At 42.4% G+C, this 17,040-nt stretch overlaps 1 protein-coding gene across 1 annotated transcript; it reads left to right on the top strand.

Moving 5' to 3' along the window:
- Positions 1-1,989: 1,989 nt before the first annotated feature.
- LOC139413205 (eukaryotic translation initiation factor 6) lies at positions 1,990-15,881 on the top strand. The gene is made up of 7 exons (XM_071160321.1): positions 1,990-2,080; positions 2,518-2,654; positions 3,650-3,735; positions 3,988-4,163; positions 8,912-9,088; positions 9,357-9,538; positions 15,059-15,881. Exons 2-7 carry the CDS (start codon positions 2,548-2,550, stop codon positions 15,066-15,068), a joined length of 738 nt encoding a protein of 245 aa, XP_071016422.1. The 5' UTR covers positions 1,990-2,080; positions 2,518-2,547; the 3' UTR covers positions 15,069-15,881.
- Positions 15,882-17,040: the final 1,159 nt, after the last annotated feature.

The following is a 17,040-nucleotide window of genomic DNA, read 5'->3' as shown; positions in this document are numbered from 1 at the left end:
TATTATAATTATAATTCCCTAGACTATTAGGCTATTTCTTCACATTATAAGTGCAGCAATGCGCACACGGCACAAGCGTGAATGTTCCATTCGCGGGAAAACACCATTATGAAAAGTAACCACAAATGTGATTATGCATGTAATACTTTTATTAAGAGAGGTTCATTTTTATGGTGAAAATTATCTTCCCAAAACTTGAAACTCACGCGCTGCTTATGTGTGCCAGTTAGGCTCTACACCCCTTGTAAAGCGGACTTATTTGCTTAATTTTAAGAAGTTATTTGGACACTTTAGTTGAAATACAAACCTTATCAAAACATAAAGGCTTATGGGCTAGGCTACATGAGGTGTGCAACTATGATTCGAAAAAGTCACGAAAAAGAAAGGCATTGTTTCTTGCATTACGCTGGGCATCATTCGCAAGAGAGAATATATAATTCACAAGTGATAGGCTAATATTGTCACCCATCAGACTATTCTTGATTTAATCTCGTCTTTCAATATACTAAATAATAAATATGTGAAATTTGTTTTGATTTAGAGTGGACCATTATCATACACCTATCTCGAAACAGTGGAAGGGGAAAAAATTTATCTGTGCACTTAAATAGCGAATGGAGGACGCTTTTCCCGTGGTTCATTTTTATGCCGACCAGGTAGGATATGCTCCTACTGTAAAGAGAAGCAATGTACTTAATATTAGGAAAGTTGAGAAATAAATATAGTAGGCCTAGCCTATAGAAAGCTGATGGGATCCCCATCACTCTGTTTTCTCACGCAATTGCATAGCCTATAGAAATGTTACGCAACATGAGCTCATGGGTTCTCATGAAGTGCTTGATTAGATTTTCGATTACATTTGCATTGATATCTGAGTGATTAGAGGGACAATAGAGTGCTGAGTACCAGGCTGTTAGCAAGTTTAGTAGACTACTAATGACCATCAGCAGCATCAGAGCTTGGAGAAGCCTAATTACCATGACTAATTGGTCACGTGGAATTTGACTGCCTTCATGACCCTTGACCCTAAGCATGCTCCCTCAGCTGTCTCTGGAAGTATACAATCAGCTCCTTCGTTTTGTTGATGTTGAGGGAGAGGTTATTTTCCTGGCACCACTCCGCCAGGGCCCTCACCTTCTCCCTGTAGGCTCTCTTCATTGTTGGTTATCAGGTTACTGTTGTGTCGTTTGCAAACTTGATAATTGAGTTGGAGGCATGCATGGCCACGCAGTCATTGTTGAACAGGGAGTACAGGAGGGGGCTGAGCATGCACCCTTGTGGGGCCCCTGTGTTGAGGATCAACATAGAGGAGGTGTTGTTTCCTACCTTCACCATGACCCAGTTACACAGGGCGGGGTTCCGACACAGGGCTCCGAGCTTAATCATAAGCTTGGAGGGTACTAGGGTGTTGAAGGCTGAGCTATAGCCAATGAACAGCATTCTTACATAGGTATTCCTCTTGTCCAGATGGGATAGGGCAGTGTGCAGTGGGATTGCATCGTCTGTGGGATCTATTGGGAAGGTATGCAAATTGAAGTGGGTCTAGGGTGTCAGGTAAGGTGCAGGTGATATGATCCTTATCTTGCCTCTCAAAGCACTTCATGATGACAGAAGTGAGTGCTACGGAGCGATAGTCATTCAGTTCAGTTACCTTTGCTTTCTTGGGTACAGGAACAATGGTGGGCATCTTGAAGCAAGTGGGGACAGCAGACTTGGATATGGAGAGATTGAATATGTCCGTAAACACTCCAGATAGCTATGCTCTGAGGACATGGCTAGGGATGTTGTGTGGGCCGGCAGCCTTGCGAGGGTTAACATGCTTAAACGTCTTACTCATGTCGGCCACAGAGAACGAGAGCACGGGACTGTTTCGAAACTCGTTTTTCCGAGTTTCCAGTTGTCATGAACTTACTGAAGTCGGGAGAGTTCCGAGTTCCCAGTAGTTTTCAACACGGCATTGAAAGGGCCAAACACATGGCTTGCGTCGGGTGTTGGGGGTTTACGTCATGACGTAGACAAGGAAGTGAACACGTGTGAGGAAAAATAAGAAGTCCACGTTTGCTGAGGCCACAAACCTTGAGTAGGTGAAGTTATTGTTATTTTCATAGCTAATCCGATATTTCAAACAGATCTGGTAAACATTCAAACGTAGCTCAATAACTATAGTGTGTATGGGAACCAGCCCGTGGTCTTGGATTTTCTTGAAAATGAGTTCAGTAAACGTTACTGAACTTGTAAATTTGAGGCAATTTCCACTCCACTAGCTAGATTGCTAACGTTAGCCATATGCATTGCGTCTTCATTTGTTTCAATTATGGGGTGGTAGTTGTCATGTGTTTGTAGCTGTTGTATAATCTTCGGATTCTCTACAGTACATATTATTATCAGCAAATTGGGCTAACTGAGATGAGAGTTAACTGAGTAGCTAGGCTTGGCTAGAAGTAACTAATTGATAGTCAGCTAACGGTAACAAGGTAGGAATGGTGTAATATAAACGGGTATTTTATTTTGTTTCAGGAAAGTTCTTCCTCAACTGTGAACTTCAACATGGCTGTCAGGGCATCTTTCGAGAAGAACAACGAAATAGGCTGCTTCGCCAAATTAACAAACACATATTGCCTAGTTGCAATTGGTGGGTCAGAGAATTTCTATAGGTAAGATATGTAGCATCTTTTCCAGACGTTGCTTGCTAGCTAACGTTAGCTGATCAGATCGAACTTCCAGCGGTATAGCTAACTAGCTTGAGATGGTACATTTATTTTCAACCAACCTTGACGATACTAACCTAATTTTCGAATAGAAAGGCACCAGTGTTTGTATTTATTAGGGGTCCTCATTAGCTACTCTTCCTGGGGTATATTAAAGCATATTAAAGCACTTACATTTAAAAGTATATATGTAATGTAACCTTTATTTAACTAGGATAGTCAGTTAAGAACAAAATCTTATTTACAAAGATGGTTTACTGGGGAACAGTGGGAACTGCCTTGTTCAGGGGCAGAAGGACAGATTTTATATCGCTCATCCATATATTTATATGTATATATTCTTATTCCATCTCTTTACTTAGTTTTGTGTGTTAGATATTACTGCACTGTCGCAACTTGAGTTGGGTGTCATTCAAAGCACACTTGATTTCTGAGTCACGCTCATGAATCAGCACTGCGGTGGACACTCACCTGTCTTGATCAAGAGGACAGCGCATAAGAGTAAATTCCATAATAAATGGACAAGTAAAATTATATTGAAAGCTTACATACAGTATTGTCAGTTTTCTCCAGGGAATGTTGTTCTAAATGAGCATAGAGTACCACAGTATGAGTCACTACCCTAGCGGTCAATCAGGGAAATGGTTCCAATTGTCAAGACAAAGGTAAGAATTTCTGTATGAAATATCTAATGTTAGTTAAAGGTAAAAGTGACCTTGTCCGAGAGAGATTTACATGGTTATAAAAACGTCACGCCAGGGTAAGCCTATACAAAACACAGCCCTTATTTTAATTTTCTAAAATCCCGTATGGGGGAAAAAATGAATGGTGAAAAATGATTTTAACCATTTCCCTTGTTTGACCGCTAGGTTTTATGAGTATTGACACCTCCACTGTGGGGCTCTATTGCTGTCATGGTAACATGAAATCTATGTTTTCAGTGTCTTTGAAGGCGAGTTGTCAGAAACCATCCCAGTTGTACATGCCTCAATAGCAGGATGTCGGATAATTGGAAGAATGTGTGTGGGTGAGTATAGCTCTGTAGGTCAAACAGCTAGGCTTTGTGCAAGTACACAAAGAAACACAAAGCAATGTCATCAGTTCAACAGGAGAGTGGAATACTCAATTATGCTTTATGTAAGACCAATACTGCGCTTTCTATTTTCTGAAAATTATTTGGATAATTGACTGTCACAACGAATGTGCTAAATTTGAAACAATTTTGCACTTAGCCCAGCTAACCCTGCTCAACTACTTCCACAATAAATGTGCTATTCAGGGAATCGTCATGGACTCCTGGTGCCCAACAACACTACTGACCAGGAGCTGCAGCACATTAGGAATTGTCTTCCAGACACGGTGAAGATCCAGAGGGTCGAGGAGCGGCTCTCAGCACTGGGGAATGTCATAGCCTGTAATGACTATGTGGCCCTGGTGCATCCTGATCTGGACAGGGTGAGAAAAAAACAATACCTCATACCTCTGTTTGTCATGTATGATTGCAGTGCTGCCAACTCTCACGCATTAAGCGTGAGACACGCATTTGACCCTCTTCCCATGCCATACTTATTTCTCACGGGTTGATAAAAGTACTGCTTTTATTTTCTAATTCAGTGTGTCAACTTTCAACTGTGCCTCCAAATCACTTTGAAATGGAATCATATTGCGCCTGCAATTCTACATCATAAGCGTTGTAACCTCGGAAGCTTCACCCGGGAGATCCAACATTTTCTGCCACCGCACTGTGAACCGCGGCAGATTGAAGCTTGTAATTTTGTTAAGGTTCCTGGGACCAAAGCGATTGGATGCGCGTTCGTAAAGAAACGTCCCTCACGATTAGCGTGGCGAAGGCAGCCACGGCAGACTGGATAGGCACGTTTGTTCTCAGCTGAACAAAGTTCATGAACTCATTTGTCAAAAGAGCGGCACAGGAAACTTGTAGCACTGTTTTGCAAACATGATTGTCAACAAATGAATTTGCTGTCACTACTGTCCCTGTCGCAGAATGCTTCCTTTTGACAGCATGTGATGATATAGCCTGGTACTAGTTATTCAATCCTCCACTTGCATGAGCCTAAATCCATAGGCTACATTATTCACCATTGGCAATGTATTCACCATTGGCAATTTAGCACTAGGTTCATTAGGCTGTAACATCGAAAAGGCAGCATTCAGCAGGACATTTGGTAGGGTGACCTGATTTGTGGAACTGTATTATGAACATTATTTTGCCCAATCAGATTGTGAACCCAAATGTCTTAACTGATTCTAGTGGGGGGACAATACATTGAAAGATAATTTAGGTTGGGTGTAGGGGCAGATTTTGGCTGTCATCTTGTCTTAAGGAGATTTGTCTGTTTTTTTTCCCACAGTAGCTAATATAAGTCGTAACAATTCCCATCCCTTACAATGGGCCGAAATATAGACTAATTAGTGTTCTAATCTCAGCAAGAACACTACTGTTATTACTCATACTTATTATTGAACTTCTTACCATTTTTGCCTGTGTATTTAGGCTATTTTAAATCTGATATGCCAATTTGTCTTTAATTTTAGATTTTTATTCAATGAGTATTTTTATAAGCTTTATGGACAGTGAGTATAGGCTAAGTCAGTGGTTCTCAAACTGGGGCGCGCTACTAATAATTACAGTATAAATTGCGTTTAAAAAGGAAACCCTGATACATTTAAAACTTTTTTTGACAAGTGGTCATGAAATTACCTTTTTAAATTATGTATAATATAATCAACTTTGAAAACAGCTAGCTACAACAATTGTTTAAAAATTGCCTATCTAGAGATTGTAATGGTGTCTTTTTGTAAGCACTAACTCCACCATGGTTCGTTGGACAAAGCCTATAGAGAGAATTAGTGCTGTTTTTGGATAAACGCCGGAATTAAGTTCTATGTTGAACAAAGGCTTAGGAGATTTATGTTTTGTTTGCCATTCATTTTTCCCATAGGGATGGCTGAATGAACAAGAGGTAACTCATTTCCGGGTTTTATGACTACAAGCTGTCGAGCTCTCTCTCAAGCTACCATTGATGCACTTCTGTCAGACATTTTCCAACTCCAGGGACATAGACCCCTCCCTCCCAGCTAATTGACTATAGGTCATAAAATGCGAATAGGCTATATTGAAATGCCCCTTGCCCCAAATATCCTGCATTTTAGTGTTGTGCACAAGCTGCTATGCAGAAATGGTAGGCAAAATGCAAAATATCTTGCCAATGTAGAGTAAGATGACTTCGACTCATCTGCCCTGGGCTCTTTCTGTAATTACGACCCAATTTTCAGGCTACCCAAGACTAAACGCTGGCGTTAGAGGCAAGAGGGGGGATTCTGGCAAGATTAAGTAGACGGGAAAACCAGCCACCTCTTCCTTCAATTCTACTGGCTAATTTACAGTCACTTGATAATAAGATGGGTGACCTCCGATCGTGGATTTGCTACCAACCGCACTCTCGAAACTGCAATATTCTCTGCTTTTATGAAACATGGCTCTCGGACAAGATACACCCCATGGCTATCCAACTCGATGGATTCTTTATTCACCATGTGGACAGGGGAGTTAAGGAAATTGAGGGGAAGGAGTTCATCAACAACTGGTGTGCTGACTTGAGCGCGGTGGAAGAGCCGACCCATTTTTCACCGACTTGGAATACATTCAAATGCCGACCCTTCTACTTCCGAAGGGAGTTTTCAGCTGTTATCGTGACTGTTGTATACATTCCACCCCTGGACAAGAAAAATAATAAGCTGCCACTTAACGAACTGTACGAGGCTATAAACAAGCAGGAGAACTTACATCCAGAGGCCGCTTTTCTGGTTGCCGGCGATTTAAAAATAAGACACATGATGTCCAACTTCCATCAACACGTCTCCCTCGGCACTAGGAGCAATACAGTCCTAGATCACAGTTATTCTACCCTCAAGCAAGCATACAAGGTCCTACCTCGTCCCCTATTCTGCAAATTAGATCATGACTCTGTACTCATGGTTCCTGTTTACAAGCAGTTTCCAAAACTCAGTCCTCGGTACCCCAAGGGGTGCACGTTTTGTTTTTGTTTTTTTGCGCTAGCACTACGTAGCTGATTCAACTAATCATCTCGCTTTGATAATTTGAATCAGCTCTTTACTGTTTACTGCAAAAACCAAAACGAGTTTGGAAACACTACCCTAGACCCACTCCCAAGCCCACTGCATCATTGGGGCCGAGCTCCCTGATGTCCAGGACCTCAATATCAGGCGGTTTGAAAGGAAGGCCTGGAAAATCGCTAGACTCCACTCACCCAAGCCACAGACTGACTGTTCTCTGCCCCCGCACGGCAAGCGGTGCTGGTGCATCAAGTCTGACACCAACAGGCTCCTGAACATCTATCCACAAGCCATAAGACTGCTAAATAGCCAACTACACCGAACTAAAATAAACCCATGTAAAGTGTTGGTTTCATGAGCTGAAATAAAAGATCCCAGCCATTTTCCATATGCACAAAGAGCTTATTTCTCTCCAATTTTTTGCACAATTGTTACATCCCTGTTAGTGAGCATTTCTCATTTTCCCTTGATAATCCATCCACCCGACAGGTGTGGCATATCAAGAAGCTGATTAAAACAGCATGATCATTACACAGGTGTACCTTGTGCCGTGGACAATAAAAGGCCACTCAATAAAAGGCGCTGCTTTGTCACAACACAATGCCACAGATGTCTCAAGTTTTGAGGGAGCGTGCAATTGGACTGCAGGAATGTCCATCAGAGCTCTTGATAGAGAATTGAATGTTCACTTCTCTACCATAAGCTGCCTCAACATTGTTTTAGAGAATTTGGCAGTATGTCCAACCGGCCTCAACCGCAGACCATGTGTAACCACGCCAGCCCAGGTTCACCACCTTCACCTGCGGGATCGTCAGAGACCAGCCAACCGGACAGCTGATGAAACTAAGTGTTTGCACAACCAAACAATTTCTGCGCAAACTGTCAGAAGCCATCTTAGGGAAGCTCCGCTGCGTGCTCGCCGTTCAGGGCCTTGACCTGACTGCAGTTCGGGGTCATAACCAACTTCAGTGGGCAAATGCTTACCTTCGATGGCCGCTGGAGTGTACTCTTCATGGATGAACCCTGGTTTCAACTGTACTGGGCAGATGGCAGATACTGGGCAGATGGCAGACAGCGTGTATGGTGTGTGGGCGAGCGGTTTGCTGACGTCAACGTTGTGAACCATGTGCCCCGTGGTGGTGCGGTTATTGTATGGGCAGGCATATCCACGGACAATGAACACAATTGGCATGTATCGATGGATATTTGAATGCGCAGAGATACCGTGACGATCCTGAGACTCATTGTCGTGCCATTCATCCGCTGCCATCGCCTCATGTTTCAGCGTGACGCAAGGATCTGTACACAATTTGTGGAAGCTGAAAATCTCCCAGTTCTTCCATGGGCCTGCATACACACCAGACATATCACCCATTGAGCATTTTTGGGATGCTCTGGATCGACGTGTACAACGGCGTGGTCCAGTTCCAGCCAAAATCCAGTAACTTCGCACAGCCATTGAAGAGGAGTGGGACAACATGCCACAATCAACAGCCTGATCAACCATGCAAAGATGTATCACACCAGATACTGACTGGTTTTCTGATCCACTCCCCTAGCTTTGTTGTTTTTGATTTAGTTGTATTTTTAAAATCATTTTTACCCCCCTTTCTTTCTCCTCAATTTTGTGATGATGGTCTTGTCATCACTGCAACTCCCCAATGGGCTCGGTAGAGGTGAAGGTCAAGTCATGTGTCCTCAGAAACATGACCCGCCAAGCCACGCTTCTTAACAAGCACTTGCTTAACCCGTAATCCAGCTGCATCGTTCAACTAACCACCGTAATCAGCCTGCAAGCGCACTGGCCTGCGACAAGGAGTCGCTAGAGCGCGATGAGCCAAGTAAAGCCACCCTGGCCAAACCCTCCCCTAACACGGATGATGCTGGGCCAATTTTGCACCTCGCTGTCGGACTCCGGGGAACGACACAGCCTGGGATCGAACCCCAGGCTGTATTGATGCAGTACCTTTGACCGTGCTTTAGTCCATAGATAAGGGCGTAATGCATTTCAATTGACAAATTTCCTTTATATTATTTTTTTCATGCTCATCCCTAGTACGTTGTCTGATGTAGGGGATGTTAACACACTTCTCATGTTTGTTTAGGAGACTGAGGAGATCCTGGCGGACAGTCTGAAGGTGGAGGTGTTCCGTCAGACAGTAGCAGAGCAAGTTCTAGTGGGGAGCTACTGTGCCTTCAGCAATCAGGGGGGACTGGTACACCCCAAAACCTCCATAGAAGACCAGGATGAGCTCTCCTCCCTACTCCAAGTGCCTCTGGTGGTGAGCGGTAGTTGTCATAGTGGTGCTTATGCTCATTTCTACATTGTCCCTAGCCCCGACTGCAAGGCTCATGTGTATCTGAATCAATCTGATACATATAAGCAATGTGGTAATAGATCTACCTTGCCCTCTGATAGGCAAAGTGGACATTTCTCCATATTGTTTACATGTTTTTGATCTACTTAAGCGCCCAGGGGGGCACATTGCATCAAGTTGTTGCTGAGTTCTTGAGTTGTTGCCAAATCTCCCCTTCTCTGGCACTCCACAGGCTGGAACAGTGAACCGTGGTAGCGAGGTCATCGCCGCAGGGATGGTGGTAAATGACTGGTGTGCCTTCACTGGGCTGGACACCACCAGCACAGAGCTGTCCGTCATCGAGAGTGTGTTCAGACTGAGCGAGGCGCAGCCCAGTGCAATCGCTACCACGATGAGAGACTCTCTAATTGACAGGTGAGTGATCACTTCTGACACCATGAGAACTCACAAATTTTAGGCATCATCTAGAGGTTGCTTCATTTCCTTTTTCCACTAAAACAATCTATGTAAATGACCTGAAAAGGCAGGGTTAAGATTGAGCCCGAGAGACAGGCACAGCCACTCCATCCATTTATAATGCGAAGTCGTCTTATGTCACAGCGCGTAGCTTTTAGTTTTTGAAGCAGCATTTGGCCCTTGGGGCTGTATGTTTGAGGCCCCTGCTTTCATCCCTTTAGAGATCCGACTTTCATAAAACCATGAGCAATTTGCTCACGTTCAGCTGTGTTCAACACTAGACAGAATCTATTTTCTGACTAGGCTATTAAAGTTGCCATACAGCCTCCTTTTCACCTCTTATTATGTGATTTACCTGACAATGAGGGCTTTTGACTTGTTAGGCGAACTCGGCCAACTAGACGAAAGTAAATGAGTGAAGTCGGGGAGGTGCATTTGCGACAACTTAGTCGGCCACTGTTGTGTTTTTCAAACGGCAAGGCTCAGATCAACATGGCAGTGTCAAAGTAGTGCCATTGTTTTCTAAAAGTTTAATTATATAAAAGCATATAGCTCTATCCTCCATAACACAGACTAACTGAAATCATGTGTGTGTATCCTACAACAACAAAAAAATTGTATACATGAATTGCAGCAAAGTTGGTTCCTGTTTCAGTCACATCTTTGGTCACGTTCGTGTGGGTCAAACAAAAACAACCTAATGATTGGTTGACAATAGAGCCTCCCACAATGCAGGCGATGGCTGCACTTTGAAGTTGTTGAGGAGCTTCAGAAACATCCAGTCAACTTCATGACCTTTGAGCACATTAACATTTTCTGATATCAAAATGGGGTTGTAGGCCAAACATTTCTAGGTTGCGGCTGATGACATAACAAATCACGTTTGTTGGTTTTTGGGGAGGTATTTCTCAGAATGTACAGAAGTCTTCAGAAAAAAGATTTCTATTTTTTACAAGAGGAACTGTCACTGTTTTTAGCACTATTAAATCATATTAAAATGTTTCATATAACCAGACTCACAGGCGGACCGTGGTACAGATCCGGACCCAGAACGGGGTCAATGCGGGTCCCTATTTATATATATTTATTTTTGGAACTGTCGGGCTTTCATCTTACTGCTGTTGACAGTTGTAATAGTATAATGCACAAGGTGCAATTTTGAAATTTGGTAGTGCGTGGGAAGTTTTTTTATTTTAACCTTTTATTTAACTAGGCAAGTCAGTTAAGAACAAATTCTTATTGACAATGACTGCCTAGGAACAGTGGGTTAACTGCCTTGTTCGGGCAGAATGACAGATTTTTACCTTGTCAGCTCGGGGATTCGATCAAATCAAAATCAAATCAAATGTATTTATTTATATAGCCCTTCGTACATCAGCTGATATCTCAAAGTGCTGTACAGTAACCCAGCCTAAAACCCCAAACAGCAAGCAATGCAGGTGTAGAAGCACGGTGGCTAGGAAAAACTCCCTAGAAAGGCCAAAACCTAGGTAGAAACCTAGAGGAACCAGGCTGAGGGGTGGCCAGTCCTCTTCTGGCTGTGCCGGGTGGAGATTATAACAGAACATGGCCAAGATGTTCAAATGTTCATAAATGACCAGCGTGGTCAGATAATAATAATCACAGTAGTTGTCAAGGGTGCAGCAAGTCAGCACCTCAGGAGTAAATGTCAGTTGGCTTTTCATAGTCGATCATTAAGAGTATCTCTACCACTCCTGCTGTCTCTAGTGAGTTGAAAACTGCAGGTCTGGGACAGGTAGCACATCCGGTGAACAGGTCAGGATTCCATAGCCACAGGCAGAACAGTTGAAACTGGAGCAGCAGCATGGCCAGGTGGACTGGGGACAGCAAGGAGTCATCATGCCAGGTAGTCCTGAGGCATGGTCCTAGGGCTCAGGTCCTTCGAAAGAGAGAATTAGAGAGAGCATACTTAAATTCACTAAGGACACCAGATAAGACAGGAGAAGTACTCCAGATATATCAAACTGATCCTAGCCCCCCGACACAAACTACTGCAGCATAAATACTGTAGGCTGAGACAGGAGGGGTCAGAGGGATATCTTCAACCACCAACTTACCATCCTGAGACAAGGCCGAGTATATAGACCACAAAGATCTCCGCAATGGCACAACCGAAGGGGGGGGGGGCGCCAACCCAGACAGGAAGATCACATCAGTGACTCAACCCACTCAAGTGACGCACCCCTCCTAGGGATGGCATGAAAGAGCACCAGTAAGCAAGTGACTCAGCCCCTGTAATAGGGTTAGAGGCAGAGAATCCCAGTGGAAAGAGGGGAACCGGCCAGGCAGAGACGGCAAGGGCGGTTCGTTGCTCCAGTGCCTTTCCGTTCACCTTCACACTCCTGGGCCAGACTACACTCAATCATATGACCCACTGAAGAGATGTGTCTTCAGTAAAGACTTAAAGGTTGAGACCAAGTCTGCGTCTCTCACATGGGTTGGCAGACCATTCCATAAAAATGGAGCTCTGTAGGAGAAAGCCCTGCCTCCAGCTGTTTGCTTAGAAATTATAGGGACAATTAGGAGGCCTGCGTCTTGTGACCGTACGTGTAGGTATGTACGGCAGGACCAAATCAGAGAGAGAGCCTTTCGGTTACTAGTCTAACGCTCTAACCACTAGGCTACCTGCAGCCCCAGTTTCTCTGTCCATTCACTGAAAGACCTTAGATCTCTATCAGAAATATCCAGTTGATTAACTATTAATCCATGTTAGATAGGTAAGTTAGGCTAACCAGCTATCTAAACTTTGTAGTTCATCATAGCCGGATTGTGTCCATGGGCCTTGACCCCAAATGGACCCCATTTGATTTTGTTGAGTCACTCGGGTATCATATGAACACACAAGACATGGCAAAATGTGTAGAATCTCAGGAAATTAGCTTTAAAATGGCACAATGTTTTCTCTGCCAACGAGGGGTGAGGTTTGCGATGTGGGGGTTTGTTACTACACCGATAAATTACAATATCCACCCAGACCTTTGCCACCTAGGAAATTTGTTGTGACCGGACCTTCTCAAATAGTACTTGAGTATCCCTAATATACACCCTCGGGAAGAATTACACATTGTGTGACCAGTAAGGACATGGATGGATGTTTAGAAATTACGTGGAGTCTGGAATTTGTGAAAATTCTATACTGAACAAAAAAATAACCGCAACATGAGCTGAAATAAAAGATTCCAGAAATGTTCCATATGCTTCAAAAAGCGTATTTCTCTAAAATGTGCACAAATTTGTTTACATCCCTGTTAGTGAGCATTTCTCATTTTCCAATATAATCATCCACCTGACAGGTATGGCATATCAAGAAGCTGATTGAACAGCATCATCGTTACACAGGTGCACCTTGTGCTCGGAACAATAAAAGGTCACGCAACACAATGCTACTAGATGTCTCAAGTTTTGAGGGAGTGTGCAATTGGCATGCTGACTGCAGGAATGTCCACCAGAGCTATTGCCAGAGAAGTGAATGTTACTTTCTCTACCATAAGCCTCCTCCAACCTCGTTTTATAGAATTTGGCAGTATTTCCAACTGGCCTCAACCACAGACCATGTGTATGGTATTGTGTGGGAGAGCAGCTTGCCTATGTCAGCGTTGTGAACAGTGTCCCTCATGGTGTCTGTGGGGTTATGGTATGGGCAGGCATGAGCTACGGACAATGAAATCTATTGCATTTTATCGATTGCAATTTGAATGCACAGACTTACCATGACGATCCTGATGCCCATTGTCGCGCCATTCATCCACCTCATTTTCAGCATGGTAATGCATGGCGCAAGGATCTGTACACAATTGCTGGAAGCTGAGAAATGTCCCAGTTCTTCTATGGCCTGCATACTCACCAGACATGTCACCCATTGAGCAAGTACAGGATGCTCTGGATTGACAGCGTATTCCAGTTCCCAACAATATCCAGCAACTTCGCCCAGCCATTGAAGAGGAGTGGGACAACCTTCCACAGCCTGATAAACTCTATGCGGAGATGTCGCGCTGCATGAGGCAAATGGTGGTCACACCAGATAGTCACTGTGAAACGTGAATTTGGACCAATCCCTGACAACCCATTCATCAAAACGTAGCTACAAAGCTTTACTTTGTAACTGCTGCTGTTTTTTTTGTCTCTGAAAAATCGGGATGATTCTAGTCAAAAGATGTCCGATGGCCGTGAAACACCCTCAAGACTTTGCCATACTTCTTGGCGATAGTGTCACATCAGTCTTGCTGATGAGGAATACCCTTCGCAAAGAGCAAATATGAAGACCGCGGGTTTGACAAAAAGGGCTGTCCCGCAGATTTTAACGTTCTTTGCGCAGCACTTACTTTATATTTGGCTCATATTGCGTAAATATCATACCAGTATTAGAATTTTTATAAATGGGAAACAACTGTCACTTATTATTTATGTATTTTGACAACCACATTGACATTTAGTGAAAACGGATTTGTTAACTGCTGTTTTTTTCTCTCACATAACTTCCATTGTTTGTCGTGTCACTTACCTATATTAAATACAACACCAGCTTGATTTCATTTATACATATTCTCTTTTACAGAAAGTGATTTGATCAATTGATAGGGACAGTCACACATTGTATAAGATTACTTCCCAAGCAAAGTCCAATTTCTTTGGCTCCTTCTAAAGAAGGTTGTAGCTCAGCTTCTAAATGTCATGGAGACAAATCAAAGATATTCCCATGTTCATCAGTAGTGTCTTCCCCTGGCATTTTACAGCTTTTTCTAGCATAAAGCTAGAAATATTTATGCATTGTTTTAGATCGGTATAAACAATCGTGAACTGTAAAGTATATATTTTTTACCCCTCAAATCAAGGAAGGACCCGCCCCACAAAACGTTGGCGCACCCTAGGTTGGGAACTCCTGAGCTATAGCCTTAGTCACGTACTGCATAGCAAGACTGACTGTGTTGATTCCCAATCACTGCTTTTTTCATCTGTTTTTGGCCAAGATATTGAGTAAGTGAAACTGAAACGGTGCATCGTCTGAATGGCTGGAAGCAGCAGAAAATGTACTAGCTGTGATGTACAACCTGATAGCAATATTTTTTTGACTACCTAGTGATTTATTAGTGAATTTTATTAATCATGCAGTGACTGCATCCATTTAATTCTGCTAACAATAATCTTACTAGGCGCGTGATGGAACCTAGTTTTAAACCTCCAATTTGGTTTTGAAGCATAAATGGCAAATGTAATATTTTTGACAGATTATTAGACATTATCGGTTTGTTTCATTTCTGCACAGTAGGTCAAAGTGTCAGTTACTCTTAAGTGTGTATACAATACTGCATTTATACTGGGGATATCGTTTTTCAATGGGAAGTTATAAAATAACATTAAGATGCTGATGGAGACTTTCAGACATTCAATTACCAGTGCAGATAAAATGCTATTCTGCTGCAGCACCATTTCTAATATAAAATTATTTCTCTCTTTCAGCCTCGCATAAGATGCCATTCCGCCTTCAATGAAAGGTTTGAGTCATCCCTGAAAATCTGTTGCAGAACACTTGCTGTCATTTGATATGGTTAACACCTTCCACGTTTAGCATTGGAAATGTGTATGGTATGTCAATGCTAGACTTCCCAATTCCTTAAAGAGATGCTCCGGTACTAGGAAATTATTTTTTAAACCTCCCGCTTTGGGCTGGATGTGTCTGTGTAGATCATGCATAATATATGAGAAGAATACTTTCTTACCTCAATTAGCCACATAATCCTTAGTTTGAAAGCAACTCTTTTCTTGAAGGTGTGCTGCACCATTTTCCTTACATGTTCCCCCATATGGGCCAGCACCCTAGCAATTGGAGTTCTAGATTGATTACTATTTAATCCATTTTAGATTAAGGCTATAAAGTTAACAATGTGGAAAAAGTCAAGGATCTGAACTTTCCGAACGTAGTACGCAATTTTCGAGGGCTACTTTCATAAGTACTGGAAAATCTCTAACTTTGTCCAATTACCATGTTTGGTTATTGAAATGTCGATTTTTCTGTAAAACAGCATCATAAAATGTAAAATTTGAATGCCAGGTTTTTGTTCATCGTTTTCTAACCATTTTGAAACTGGTGTTAAGGTGTTTTTTTTGCTGTGGGAAACTAGAGAAATGCTAATGTTCCCAATGTGAAATGGAAAATGTACATTAAGTTTGTCTGCAAATCAATTACAGTTAAGCCTTGCATGGCAAACACGTGGTTGAGATGTGGAGATATTCCCTGCTGATTTTTTGCAATATACAAAAAATGGATTACCCTATAAGATCATGTTGTATTTGTCACACTGTTTCTTATTGACAATTGAGCTTTGATTTTCTAACCTTGACCTTGAATGAGACTTTGTGGTTGTGGTCAAACCTTTGAGTGATGACATTATTTTAGGGCTGGATTGAATCGGTTGCGCCGAAGATCAGCGTTATAGCATGATTGAAATTTAAAGGTAATCTTTCCATGTTCTTGGGGATTGCATAAGTTAGCTCTATTGGAAATCGCACTATAGCGCTGAACTTCAGTGATATGGTTTGATAAAGGTTGTTTTTTTACTCTCCCCAGTCCACCTACATGGGTATTTGGTGCCCTCTGCTGACAACTTACATTGAAAACACATTACTTTCTTTATTTTTTTTTTAGACTCACTCCCAGTACAGTGACATCTCATTTAATTTGTACATTATAAAATGCACTATAAAGTATATAGCTTCTTTACTATATGCATGCAGCACATACCTTAACACTAAGCTATTGGCAGTAATTTGTGAGTAAATGTCATGTACTAGGAATGCACCAATATGCATTACTTTGGAAAAGCTCTTTAGACCCACTCCTAGTACTGCAACAGTTTGGAGTGAATAACATGTTCATTTTTGCATTTTAAGTCAAAGTTGAGACAAAGGTATTTGTCATAAGCCCTGTATAACACAATACACATCAAAATACAATATACACAAGAAGCTAAATGTAATCAATCATAAAACACATTCTTCAGCTGTCTGAAATGCCCTAAAGCCTGGATGGGCATCTGTGATCAATTTCCAAACAAAACAAAAATGTTGGGGGGTGGGGACTGTCGGGGTTCAAAACTGCAAATGTTTCTCTCCGCCCCATGGCAACGTGTAGAATTGCAGAAAACTCTCTTTTAAAACTGCAACATTTTCTCTACGCCCTATGGCAAAATATGTACTACAGAAAATGTACCCTAAAACTTTTTTTGCCCTCTGTCAAGAGGGGGTGGGCTGCTAAAATGTTTTGCGTGCCAGGTGCCCAACATTTTTTCGCTTAGGGCCCCTCATGAGTTACATTTTTTTGTGGCACCCACTCACATCAAAGTGGCCCATTCGGGCTGTAGAGGCACCAACACCTCAAATTTTAGAGTAGATTTAGCATCTCTGTGATCAGGTCTGGTGACTCATGACTCTAATTTAACAAT

Source organism: Oncorhynchus clarkii, chromosome 7, assembly GCF_045791955.1.
Source record: "Oncorhynchus clarkii lewisi isolate Uvic-CL-2024 chromosome 7, UVic_Ocla_1.0, whole genome shotgun sequence".
NCBI classification, from domain to species: Eukaryota; Metazoa; Chordata; class Actinopteri; order Salmoniformes; family Salmonidae; genus Oncorhynchus; species Oncorhynchus clarkii.
This window is presented reverse-complemented; position numbering and strand designations above follow the sequence as displayed.

Coding starts and splice junctions, on each gene's coding strand:
- LOC139413205 (XM_071160321.1), top strand. CDS start 2,548: ATGGCTGTCAGGGCATCTTTCGAGAAGAACAACGAAATAGGCTGCTTC. Junction 2,655..3,649: donor GGGTCAGAGAATTTCTATAG/GTAAGATATGTA, acceptor CTATGTTTTCAG/TGTCTTTGAAGGCGAGTTGT. Junction 3,736..3,987: donor AATTGGAAGAATGTGTGTGG/GTGAGTATAGCT, acceptor TGTGCTATTCAG/GGAATCGTCATGGACTCCTG.